Here is a 13,502-nt window from a genome sequence, read left to right on the forward strand (position 1 = left end):
CACACTCTAAGAAGAAAAGGTTAAAAAATAAACCTTCTGAGGTTCCTGGAGATTGCAACTGGTTCATTTTTTAACCTTCTAATTGGAACCTTCCCTTAAAGGCGCATTAATGACCCACATGGGTTCCTATAACTATTTTTTATGTTTATTTCACACACACACTGCTCTTACTGTCTATATGAGGATTTATGACACATTTATTCTGACATTATTTCACAGAACAGAAGTTCAGCTGCAGTATTAATGTCATGAAGAGAAGAGACTATAACATCTTATTGTTACTGATTTATCATGCAGCTCAAAGCATAATGGGAAGAATCTCTCATCAGTGTGTTCTGATTCATCAACACAGTTTCACTGATGATTTATTATCAATAGTAAATCCAGGATAGAGCGGCTGAGTGAATGTGGTCTGGACTGTGTGGATGAGGCTCATTGTGTCAGAAACGCTGTAGAAGGACAGAGTTCCTGCATTGTGATCCACATACACTCCTATTCTCCTGCTGATGGGCTTCACAGGGAGACGAGTCTCTATGTCGTTGTGATAGAATGAATAACTGTCAGGAGAGCAGTACAAACTCCAGGACTGATCATTAAATCCAAACCAACACTCTTTACCCCATCCCTTCCTGCTGATGCTCTTATATGACACTGATATATACACACCATCACTTCCACTCCACTTAGTTTCCCAGTAACAGCGTCCACACACACTCTCTCTACACAACACCTGAAGATGCACATCGAATCTGTCTCGATGTTCAAGATACGGCTGATATTGTTCCACATTTGTCACTTTTCTGTTCTGCTCAGACAGAATGAGACGAGTGTTTGCTGTGTTTGGATCCAGTGAGAGAAAACACAACCCTGAACACAGAAACAGAGATATTTATAACACAACAACAATCATTACAGGAGAGAGAGAGAGAGAGTGTGTGTTTGTAGACGTACATTTCTTTAGTCCTGTTTTAATCCTGCACTCTTCTCCATAATCCACACTAGAAAACACACAGTCACATTTAATCAGTAAACGAACACAAAATCAAATTACATTTTCAATTATGATTTTGACTTTCAATGATTTTGAAAACAAGATAATCAAGATAAAACAACATGTTACACATGCTTTAAACATACCAGCAATCATGGGTGACATTTAACTGTTGAATCGGTGGGGAAGAAAATTTTTTTAAAAAATTCTCAAATTGTAAAAAAAAAAAAATGCACAAAAAAGACTCGTTTCCACCAAATGCAACACATGTGCAAAAAAATAAAAAAATTAAATAAATCAGTTGTGGGATTATATTCAAGCCATTCATAAATCGCGTACCATTCTTTCCTGATATTTCTACCCTTCATAACTGGAAATTAAATTACTGGATGATATGCCCAATCTCAATAAAGATTGCACATTTTTTGATCTGTTAACTGGATCTTGCTCAGGACACGTGCCATTTGCAGAGTTGCCAACTTTTAAGTTCAGTTTGAAGTGAGATTTTTTTTGGGGGGGGGGGGTTCAATATCGATTCATATGTATTTACTGTACATAAAAGGGGATAAAAATCTTTTGTTGAATGGAGTTGGATGTCTTTTTTGAGCACCATTTTAAACTTGGGGTTAAATTCAGTATTTGCTTGCTTTCATTATGTATACTTATATAAGTATCATTAAAAAAAAGAATGTAAGTATTAACTTTTCAAATTTCACATTTAAAAATCCAGTGTTTAATCATGTCTAAATATTTCTTAAAATGAAAAACGTAAAAATAAGTACGCAGGTATAACCTGCAATATTCTAGATACAATTTAGTAAAGAGCCATACAGGTACCTATAGTGGGTTAACCATGGCATTACAAATGAAAAAAAAATATTCTGACCACAAAATGACTTTAAAACCCTTTCTCTATTTTTACCTTAAATACTACACTAATTGTAATATAAGTAATAGCAATACTAGAAAAAAAATATTTAAGTCATTAATGGACTATAATTATTGCACAAATAGTATTTAGTACCAAAAGATCTCCATAAATTTTAAATAAATATAATTGAACTAAAATATAGAACATTTATTTAACTGAAAAAGAGTTAAGCTGTATGGTCACATTATAAGTAAGCAATACCTGAGGGTTAAATGTATTAATGCTGTCTCTCCATCACTCTCCAGAATAAAATGATACTGTAAATGTCATCGACATAATAATCAATGTATAATATGCTGTAATGTTTACCAAACAATTCTGCAAATACCTGTTTAGTGAATCTGTCGTCTATTCTACTTAAACCCATTCAAATGAATTGTCAACGCTGGTTTGTTTGGAGAGCTCCGTGAACCACGTGACTGCGTGGCGACGCTGGCAAGATCAAAGCTTGTCGCAACTCTGTTTTTCAATGGCTCTGGCTTTAACTGAAGCACTACATTTTACGATTTACACCACATTAAGTGCGGCAAAACTGTATTTATTGTTTAAATTTCGTATTAAAATGTACAAAATATGAAAGCTGACACTGTTTCATATGGCAAGCAGGGTTGACTATTTGGCGTGAGATTTACATGGGCAGCGTGAGAGCGTGAGACAGATCCTGGAAGCGTGTGTCTCTCGCCAAATGCGTGAGAGTTGGCAACCCTGCATTTTGTGAAGGCTTGGCCAAGCCTGGTTCCAGATGTACCATCTATTGCTATGGTTATCACTATGTCAATCACTGCTATTTAGAGGGTGAATCCAGCATAAAGCTGAAATATAAATATTATATTATCCAGCATAAAGCTGAAATATAAATATAATTTTAAACTTATGTGTGAAAGGGTTAATTTTTTGGGCATGGTAGCCAAGGCTCACATAGTCATAGGCCACTAGCATTAAGCCGGTCGGCGTGGTAGCCCAGGCACACATAGATAGTAATACATGTGGTTCACATGGCTTTTTGGAGAAGCAGCAGTAGATCTGCAGCAGCAGCATAGCAGATCTATTCCACCTGGACCACTCGGGCTGAAACGCAGGGCTCTAAAGCGCAGCTTGTTGCATTTAAGCAGCAAAAATACACACAAAATGACACCAAAAGGGCCATCCTGGCCACACAGTTAAATAAATGATAATATTCAGTGATGTGATATGTGAAATGTGGAGTAACGTCTGGCGCAGTTGCAGCTTGTACTTATTACTAAAACAAGAAAGCAAACGAGTAGCATTAATAGTCATTCATTTTAGTTAACATATGCTATGATAATTTGAAAATATTTTTATTCTTATTGTAAAATAATGGAACATTTAGGTCATGAATATTGTCTCATAAGTCATGGAAAAGTCATGGAAATATATTGGTAAAAATGTGTACGAACCCTGATTAGAAATTCACAGGTAGGTGAGATTGATCAGGGTTGGAGCTAAACTCTGCAGCGCATTGGCCCTCCAGGGAAAGATTTGAGGAACCCTGCCATAGATGGTTCCTCGCCGGTCTATGGTCACACCCCCCCCAACTTTTTTTAATATATTTAAATTATAAGACATATATAAAATATAAATAAATACATAAAACATATATAAACTTCATAGAATATTTATTTATTTCTTCTTTTTCATGTGTCAAAGTCACTTAAGCAACTAATTCTTTGACGGACTAGGGTAATTTGTTTTCCAAACGGTGGTAAATTAACTTAATAGAATATTAATTTAGGACATTTTTTCTTTTATTTAGAATTTTTTTTTTCTTGTTCACGTGTCACAATTTCAGTCCAGTCACTTAGGCAACTTCTTCATGGTACTTGATAAAGCAGTTGCATTCAGCATTGAGGCACAGGTGGACCTTACAGACCCTGCAGAACACCTTTGACCTCAAAATGTTCCCCTTTCCTGCTGCATTACTTAAAGGTCTGGCGGTTGGTGTAGACAGGGGCATGGAACAGGGACATGTTAAACCGCTCAGAAGCATCTGGGTGTGGCTACGTTGTCCCCGGACACTTCTCAGCCATTATGTCGACGGCCATAACCCCCGCCAAAGGGAATGAGTCGAAAGATCAGGGAGGCTGCATCCCGCCCGTGTCCATCCTCATGTGGAGTATAGACATATGTAACTGCATATGTAACTCTGATATCTTCGATTTAGACCAGTGCTTCTCAAACTTTTTACACCAAGTACCACCTCAGAAAATATTTGGCTCTCCAAGTACCACCATAATGACCAACATTAAAATACAGCAGCGTAGTAGGCCTAATTATTCAGCTACAGCTATGCACAGTTCAAAAATGAGGCAGTTTTATTCCTAATAAGAATAGTTATTATTGTCTGCCACTTTAAACATTGTAAATACAATTTGAACATTAACACTGCACTGTGCTTACATACAGGTAAATAAAAAAACTTAAATTATTAAATTAAAATGTACTGTACCTATAAGTTAAATAAAAACTGCACTGTACTTAAAAAGTAAAAAAAACTGTACTGTACTCAAATGTAAAGTAAAAAATGTACAGTACTTCATAAAAACAAATTAACACAGGCATCATTTAGCTACCTTGCAAACCTTTTAAGTGTTTAACAGTGTTTCCCAACCTTTTTTCTGCCACGGCATAGTTTTGATATGTAAAAAATCCCACGGCACACCAATAGCTTACCAAAAAACAAAAAAGATAGAGAGAGGAAACGTATATTTCTATATATACTGTATATGATCAGGCACTTGCACTTACTTTCTGGAAATCATACTCAAATGGAGTTAATGAGGTTTTTGATGAGCGAGTGACAGAGATCTGTGTTTAGTCCATCATTAGAATGGCCGCATCTGAGGTAGTAATTTAATAGCATTACGTTTTCACTAGTTTGCAAGTTATAAAGTTTATTGTAGCTATGGGCGCTCAGTTTCTCTTGTTGTTAATACATTTGGCCAAAATCTCACGATATAAAAGACGAACTGCTATGATATTTAAAATGTACAAAAGTGTATTGGCTACAACTAGACAGCAAATGCTAAGACTCTTCTCTGCTCTTTATACACACAAAAACATTAGCCTTTTTTAGACAGCATTTCTTGAGTAAAGAAAACACTGTACTTATTCAAACATCAGTTCTTTATTTACCCTTGCATTGCGAAGAAGTAGACGTCTGTCTTCAAACTGCGCGTTGTAGCGCTTCATTCTGAATGGAGGTGGGGTGGAGTTATGAGGTTTGACTGAAAATTTGAGGATCCAATGGCGTGTTTAGTCACAAGCTCTTTAGAATGCTTTTCATTGGTTAAATATTTGTAAAACCCACAAACCGAAAACAATGACCAATAACACTGATTTAAAATAATAACGAAATAAGAGATAAGGAAGTTTTTGATAACTGTCCACGGCACGCCCGACAGCAGTGGTTGGGAAACACTGTTTTAACATTAATTAATATTAAGTCTGTGATTCCTCTGCGTACCTCTAGAGGGAGCCCACATACCACACTTTGAGAATCAGTGATTTAGACATTGACGACGAAGAGGAGGAAGACAACTCCCTCTTCCCCGCCCAACAGTCTAGGCCTCCTAGCACCATCGACTCGGCTTCGCAACTTGACAGTAACTTGCACGAGGCATGCAAGCGAGCCGCGGCGAAATTGGGCCTAGCTTGGCCCGTGGCCAAAGATGCCAAAGGAGCGGAGAGGGACCTTTATGATGGGAAAAGGTTGCCTCCCACTCAGCCTGCAGCGAGACAACTCCTGCCTGCCATGCCTGCTTGCATGAAGGAAATGTCCCGTTACTGGTCTAGCCCTTTTAAGAGCAAGCTCCCTATTAAGGGCCATTCCATGTTGGAGATTCAGGAAATGGGAGAACTGGGGTTGGCCGGACCCCCAGCGGTAGAGTCTTTAGTGGCTTATCATCTCCATCCGAATCAGCACTCTATTTCTGCCTCCTCTCAGATTTCGCTGCCAAGTAAACCACGTCGATATATCAGAAGATGTATAAATACGCGGGGCAATCCATGTGCTCGCTGAACGCAGTGACTTTACTGTCTGTGTATCAAGCGGAGATTTTGGAGGAGATGGGTTGGCAGCTGGACTCAGGAGTGCCAAACCCAGCACTCAGGGACGAAATTTAATTGTTATGGAGGTTAGCAGTGGTATGGGTGCAATCCGGGAGTGGTCTATATCTCCCATAGTGAAACACTGAGCGAAGTTAGAAAAAGAACGATGGTTACTAAACGTAAACCCGGGTTCTTTGATAACAGAGTGAGGTGTTTCACCAGCACTTCCCTCCTTGCACGGGTACAGGAAGAAATCTCTCTATAATGATTTTGGCAGGGGTCGACCTGACTGATATAGGTGGGGCGGAACCTGGTCACAGGTTGACCTGTTTGTCAGACGTGGTGTCATAGGAGCTTCCTCAGTTGGTCACGCCCAAAGCGATTCCCAAAGTGAAACACCTCACTCTGTTATCAAAGAACCCGGGTTTACGTTAAGTAACTCATCGTTTTTAACCAGGTGATAGTGTTCTTGTTCTCTTACCTGATCCAGGTGCTGTGTTTCGAGCTAAATTTTCAGGTCCATATGAAGTTAAAGAACAGCTCAGTGTCATATGTCATTCACAATCCTGATCGACGTCGTAAGACTCGTATATGTCACATGAACATGTTGAAACAATTTATTGTGCGTGCTGAGAAGCCTACTTCCTCCTCTGTTTCACCTGTTCCTGTGGCTACTGTTAGTGAAATGCCAGAATATGAGCCAGTTGAAAAAGTTGCACAAGTTGCAGCTAAACAGCTTCAGAACTCTGCCATATTGAGTGACCTACAGAATGTAACACTTGTTCTAATGTTAGTACAGTATTTTACTGTAGCACAAGGTTAATCATTTGCATAAAACATGCCCAGACCATCTACATATTAGGGCTTTCCGCACAACCTTTCCTTTACTGCCTTTCCGTTATACTCCACGCAACCCCATATGACGCTGTCTACAGACGCGCTCTCGCCAGATCTTTGAGCAATGATAAGTGCTCAGTCCTCAAAACCAGTTCATACACAATAAAACACCTTTTATACAGACCCAGTTTACAGAGCTCTTGTTAGCTGGCTGTAGAAGTGCTGGTATTCAGAGAAATCTTGCAGCTTGAGCTATAGTCTGATATAGCTTTTCTTACTCATTCACTGTATAAATAATATAACTATTATACTAAGATGAAACATACATTTTGTCTTAACTATAAAGAGAGAGAGAGAGACATTGTATAGATTATTATAGACCGGCCAGAGTGTGGTTTTTGCGTACGTGTGCTTTCATGTGTATTTTTTCTTAAATTTAGAATACATTTTAGTATGAAAGTTTTAGTGAATCATGATTTGTTTGTGAAAACGTTTGTACGCTGGTTTCACACACAAATTTGTGCGTACACATGCTTAGTGAATGAGATCCATTGTCATTGTTCCTCTAGTTGATGGAATTAGATTTGTGCAAAATGTTTTGAATTTATCTTTTGAATAAACTAATTTTAAAAAATGCAAAATAAATTGACTTAATTTTCAAGTACACTGCATCTTTTGCTAACTATTGTCTCTTATTCCTTCTGCTGATTTCATTTTCATTTTCTTCGAACGGCAGTTTATCTGGCTGTTTATTTCTTTTTGTGCTCCGGATTCATCATGTTTGGCAACCCATGTCAAGGGAATTATTTCCCTTCTCAATGAACGCGACTGAAGAGCCAGTTGCATGACTACTTTTCATCTCCAGATGTTCAGGTTACCTGGATTGAAAATCCTTTTGCAAACTTGTGTGAGGGAGCCGTCACAAGTTTAAGTGCAAAAGAGCATGACAGCCTCATTGATCTTGTGACAGTGATTAAAATTAAAGTTTTCTCAAAAATCTTAGACAGATTTTTGGATTCATACTCTCTCCGAGTATCCCAATCTTTCTGACAAAGCTCTGAGGTTTTTGATGCCATTTCTGACAACATACTTATGCAAAGCTGGATTTTCTGCATTGGTGGCACTCAAGACAAAATACCAGAATAAGCATAACATCAAGGCTGATCTCCGCTTGCAACTTTCTTTACTTCAGCCTGACATACAGAGCTTAGTAAATGCTAAAAAAACACCAACCTTCGCATTAAGTGAGTGACAAAGATTGTTGTTTATGATGTCTAATTGTCATGTGAATAAGTCGATAATTTTTTTTATTATTGTTTTATTTTTGCACGTTAGCCGTTTAGCTAAATTTGTTTCGTGGTTGTTGTTTTAAAATTATCAACATATTGGAATTAAAAATGGTCAGGAAGCGAGTTTGATCGCCGTCTTCTCATTTCTGTGTTTCCCTCGTGTCTTTGTTTTTCCCTTCAACGTGCCAGCTGCACACAGTGCAGAGGTTTATTGGCTTCTCGCCTGTTTTCTTTCTTTATTTTTCACTTTATATCTGCTCTCGATTTGCGCTTGTCACTCGAGCCTGACTTATAATCTTGCTTTGTCCAATGCTCCAGTTCTCTGCCGGTTTTCACTGCTCGTCTCAACCCTGCTCTGCCTGTTCTAAATTTAAAACGCATTTTTGCCCCGTTTGCATTTGTGTTGTTTTACTACTTACACAATTATTTAAAGTATAAAACATTATTATTTACAATAAACAACGTGGTTTTTAATCATATTCTGTTCCCCCTGACCCCACTGGGATCTCCGCCTATGACTACTAGTAAAAGCGCTGCTACTAATAACAATATGAAACATGCTAAGGTCTGATGAACTGCTGGATTAATGACATAACACAGGGACTGTAATAGGTGAGCACTATCCAGTGTTCCACCCACTACCGATGAAACCGGCTCATGTTTGTTCTTAAAGACTAAATAATTCCAAAGTATGTAATTCCTATATGTAAATTGATCCAAATGTAATTCTGACAGGAAAATACAACAAAAAAATTGTATTTACATGTAGCATGTCGATTCTGTGTGGTGTGTAAGACTCTCTTGCTCTCTCTCTTTGTGTGTGTGAGAAACACAGTGCGCTCTCAGCTAAGTGATAGTGAGTCAGGTGCCTTAAAGGCACAGTGTGTAATTTTCACTGCTATAGGGCGCATATTCAAAACAAACAAGAAACAAAGACGTAGTGTGATGACGCTGTGATTACCATGAATAGTGTGGAATTATGGGAGTTGTTGTCTTAATCTCCACAGTTAACGCAATCTGACGGGACTTGCTCAGAAATTATGTTCATGGATGCGCTAACATATTAAAGATTTATTAACATCACTGTAGTATAAAGCAGGGTGGGGCTGAAAGCCGTGGAAGCGGAATGAGGCCGCTGGTGCGATTGATAATGAGAGACGAGCGCGACAATAAAAGCAGCGGAGCTTTTATTATGCCACTGTCGACTGCTTCCACTCCTTCCAGTTATGCGTGTAACGAAGTCCCACTGAAGGGGAGCATGATGGAGAACACTGAAGCAGAAAAGTGAGCAGAAACATACTGAACAAGACTTGGCTTGGCAAAACATGAACAAACTCACCAAACAGTGGATTACACGAAAAAGCTAGACAATGGACAATGAAACAGGAGGACAATATCAAACGAATGGGTCACATGACACAATCCAACCAATGAGAACAAGACATATGAACTAGAAAGCCAATAGCAGGATCACATGAGGGCAAGGGAAACACATGACAGGGACCATGACTATGAATAAAACAAAATAAAAAACATGAAAACAGTGAACATGAAACAAAACCCGAAACCCAGGTTACAGTATGTGGGGTAAAGCAGTACTATTTTATCATACTAGATATATTTAAGTGTGTTGGAAGTTCTATTACGATGCTACTCTGTGTGTTCATCACCTGTCTAATAAAAAGCATAACATATTAAAGAGTCTTTGTTTCCATGTTTTCTAAAAAAATAAAACTGGAAATCAATGGTGTTTGATGTCATTGGCAAGCGACGTAATGACACGGTTCGTTACACTAGTTAAAATTGCTTATTTCTCTTGTTGGAAACATTTGGGATAATGTAAGTACACAAGTCAACTAACTATATAACACTGTTCTAGTGGTTTTTGGATATTTTAATTTAAAAAACGTATATATTGTGCCTTTAACACTAGAGTTTATGGTAACTTTGTAACTTCAGGATACTGATGTCAATATTTGGTATTCTTCATGCTGCTCTGCTGCACTTCATTACGCACATATTGGGTATTTGTTTGGATAACAAAAACATTTAAAACATTCCTTTTTTAAGCTGGTCTGCCTGAGCTTTCTAACAGTGATTGTCAAGGTCAAAATGATTGAGATGGCCAGTCCAATAAAAGCGCAAATGTTTGATGCATGTTGCATATTCAAATGCAGAGATACACTGAAAACACTGGATCATGAACTGCTCACATGTAAATTGATATAGTGCTGTGCTGAATTATTATATGAAATTACATTGCAAGCTTTACAAACCTCAGAATCTCCAGCTGACAGTTTGTACTCTTAAGTCCATCAGAAAGAAGCTTCACTCCTGAATCCTTCAGGTCATTGTTACTCAGGTCTAGCTCTCTCAGGACAGAGTTAGAGGATTGTAGAGCTGAAGACAGGTCATTGTTACTCAGGTCTAGCTCTCTCAGGACAGAGTTAGAGGATTGTAGAGCTGAAGACAAACTTTCACAAGACTGAGCAGTGAGATCACATCCACATAACCTGTGTAAAGAACAAAACAAACAGCTACATTAAAAACAAAAGGAAATGGTCTTCCTTTAGATTTTAAATGTGTTTCAGTAATTCAAATCTTCACATAACACCTGCTACAGCAAGGCAGGGAAGGAAGAGTGGATCCAGTTGAACAAGTTTGTATTTATTTAAATTAACAAAGACAAATGTCCGAAAGGTTCCTAAAACGAAGGAAAATAAAAACACATCAAATCAGCTGGCAAACATTCACCATAACCTGAAGAAACCAAAGAATATAAATAAATAAAACTAGACACAGGTGACAAACTAATCAGTAGCTATGGAAAAAAAAAGGGAACCTTCTTTAGGAACCAAGGAAATAAAGGAGACAGGAAATAAACACAGGAAACTAGAACTCAGATACAAAAGAATGAAAAGAACATCAAAATAAGAGTCGCAGAACAGAAACAGAACGTCAACCTGACAACACCACACCTGGATAGTTTTCCCAATATTTAGGGGTCCAAGCACTGAAGGTGCCAGAACCCTATTGTTTTTGTACTGATTTTCTTCTTATTATTATTATCCTTTTTCTGCCCTAAAAGTGTCTGGCCAGCCAAAACTGTAAGTCGTAGTAGAAACACCAAGATGAGAGATGAAAGACGTAATACTAATGTTGTCACAAGACAACAAATTCTTTTAGATCACGTAGTTTAAAATATGTGTAAATATCCTAAATTCAGAAAACATTTGTCAAGTTGTCAGACATGACTGCATTGTGGTCCAGTTAGAATGAAGAGACAATATTATTTGTCTGTTGTGATATGGTACATAAAATAAAACTTCCATAGAAAGACACTTAAAATAGACCTACTCGTATTATGCTTGAAAAGAGACATGGCCATTGTAACATAATTGTATCCTCTACACGAGGCGTTTCCCAGCGGGCACCTTGATATCCATTTGACGTCAAATAATAGTCATTGATGACGATGCTGTAACATCATTTTAAAATCAGTTTGGACAGCAGTTTCTTCCAGTGGTAATTGGGTGAAAATAGGAAGTTAATCCCACACTGAAATTGGTTTATTGTAGCATAAATGTAGGGCCATTATGTTTGGCGTTCAATTTACATCAAATCAATGTCATTTCAAGTTTTTGATATCAGTTGGATTTACATGTTTGACCTGTTTTTTTATGTCAATTCTGGTGTCAAATTGATGTCTTTTCAACATCAATTGCCCAATCGGTCATGCTTGGACCCAGATGATTGCCGCTTGCATATATATTTTATGTACTGATCATGTACTTTTCTTAACCTATGATACAATTTAGAAAAATGAAATGGGTAAAATTTGAGTACAACAAAGTAAAGGTCCTGGTGTTAAATTACCACTGCTCAGAGTACATATTGTCTCAATCTGCAGATCCCGGTTGTTCAAAAAGTTTAATGTGGATCAGAATGATTCAGTGATTTATAACTCCAATGCAATTAATGAATCAGATTATTAAGATACATAAAGAACAAATGGTGTTTTCCCATGACTTAAGTGTTTTCATTTGAAGAGACAGAAAACGTAACCTTGGTACCCGAGACACTGCATCTTGGATTGATGCAATGGGGAACGTCATCAGCATGACTGGTGTCTGAAGCATGTGTGCAAACACAACAATTCTATTGGCTGATGAAAGGGGTGGGCACTTCCAATCCCGGAGGGCCACTGTCCTGCAGAGTTTAGCTTCATCATAATCAAACACAGCTGATAAATCTAACCACAGTCTTCAGGATTGCTTGAAAATTGTGGGCAGCTGTGTTTGATTAGAGATGGAGTTAAACTGTGCAGGACAGTGGCCCTCCAGGACGGGAAGTGCCCATCCCTGGTCTATGACGCCATTATCGGAGCTGTGTATAAGAGGGCACCTTCAATGTACGTCATCAGCTTTTTTGTCTTCAGGAGCTGCTTGTTTGTACATGTGTGTAAAAAACCCTGAATGAGCTCATTGCATTGCATTTGTGGTAAGCTCTGTTCTTGCTTTATTCTCTCCAGAGGGATGACATAATTACAATAATAATAATAATAATAACAACAACAACATTAAGGTGTCGAAGTAATTAAGAAATGTATAATAGCAATATGCAAGGATGCCCCAGTTGAAGAGCTGGCTAAGAGCTCTCTCTCTCTCCTGGTGTTGCATCCTCTGTGAAGGCTCCCACCTTGCCAGTAGAGTGAGTGATTTTGGCTGAATGCTAGGGCTGCCCCTGACTAAAGATTTTCCTAGACGACCAGTTCATTAAAGCCATTAGTTGACTAATCGCCCATTTATTATATTAATTTAATCACTTAAGCAAATATGGGGTAAAATGGTTTGATTTTAAGGGCTGAGAAAGAATGTTATTTGTAACATTGTTCTACATTTTAGAGAAATACTAAACCATAATAATAATAATAATAATAAGCATTAAAAATAGGAATTAAGAACTTAAGCACACGCATAAAACGACACTGGCAAAAGTTATGATTATTAATGTGTCGGGGGGAAAAAAGGGCAAGGAGGTTTACTGAATATTCATAATTGATTAATAAAAGTATAACATACACACACACACACACATCACAAATTATGAACTTGCTAATAATAATTAAATACACCATTTGGTAAAGTAACAAACTCAAATGAATAAATATATCGCAAAGTGCAACACTTATATTAATAGTAGGCCTATATCATGAATACAAAAATTAAACAGGCCTATAGGCAAGTCACATGAAAATGTCCCTAAGTTACGTATGTAACTATGGTTCCTCGAAGGGAACGAGATGCTGCAACGAAAACACTTTGGGAACACCTCTGTGTGACCGCGTCCTAAAGCACATGTGAAATCGGTCCAATAGAATGGCGAG

At 37.8% G+C, this 13,502-nt stretch overlaps 1 protein-coding gene across 1 annotated transcript in view; it reads right to left on the reverse strand.

Annotated features, from left to right (window-relative positions):
* Positions 1–343: 343 nt before the first annotated feature.
* The window catches only part of LOC107570418 (protein NLRC3-like), a 43,814-nt gene continuing 30,655 nt past the window's right edge, over positions 344–13,502 (reverse strand). Inside the window, exons 3-6 of the mRNA XM_016256648.1 lie at positions 10,538–10,629; positions 10,393–10,480; positions 952–998; positions 344–867 (exon numbers count right to left, since the gene is read on the reverse strand). Coding sequence (XP_016112134.1) covers positions 344–867; positions 952–998; positions 10,393–10,480; positions 10,538–10,629 — 751 coding nt within the window. The remainder of the gene's footprint in view (positions 868–951; positions 999–10,392; positions 10,481–10,537; positions 10,630–13,502) is intronic.

Source organism: Sinocyclocheilus grahami, unplaced genomic scaffold (genome assembly GCF_001515645.1).
Source record: "Sinocyclocheilus grahami isolate Dianchi unplaced genomic scaffold, SAMN03320097.WGS_v1.1 scaffold1455.1, whole genome shotgun sequence".
In the NCBI taxonomy this organism is placed as follows: domain Eukaryota; kingdom Metazoa; phylum Chordata; class Actinopteri; order Cypriniformes; family Cyprinidae; genus Sinocyclocheilus; species Sinocyclocheilus grahami.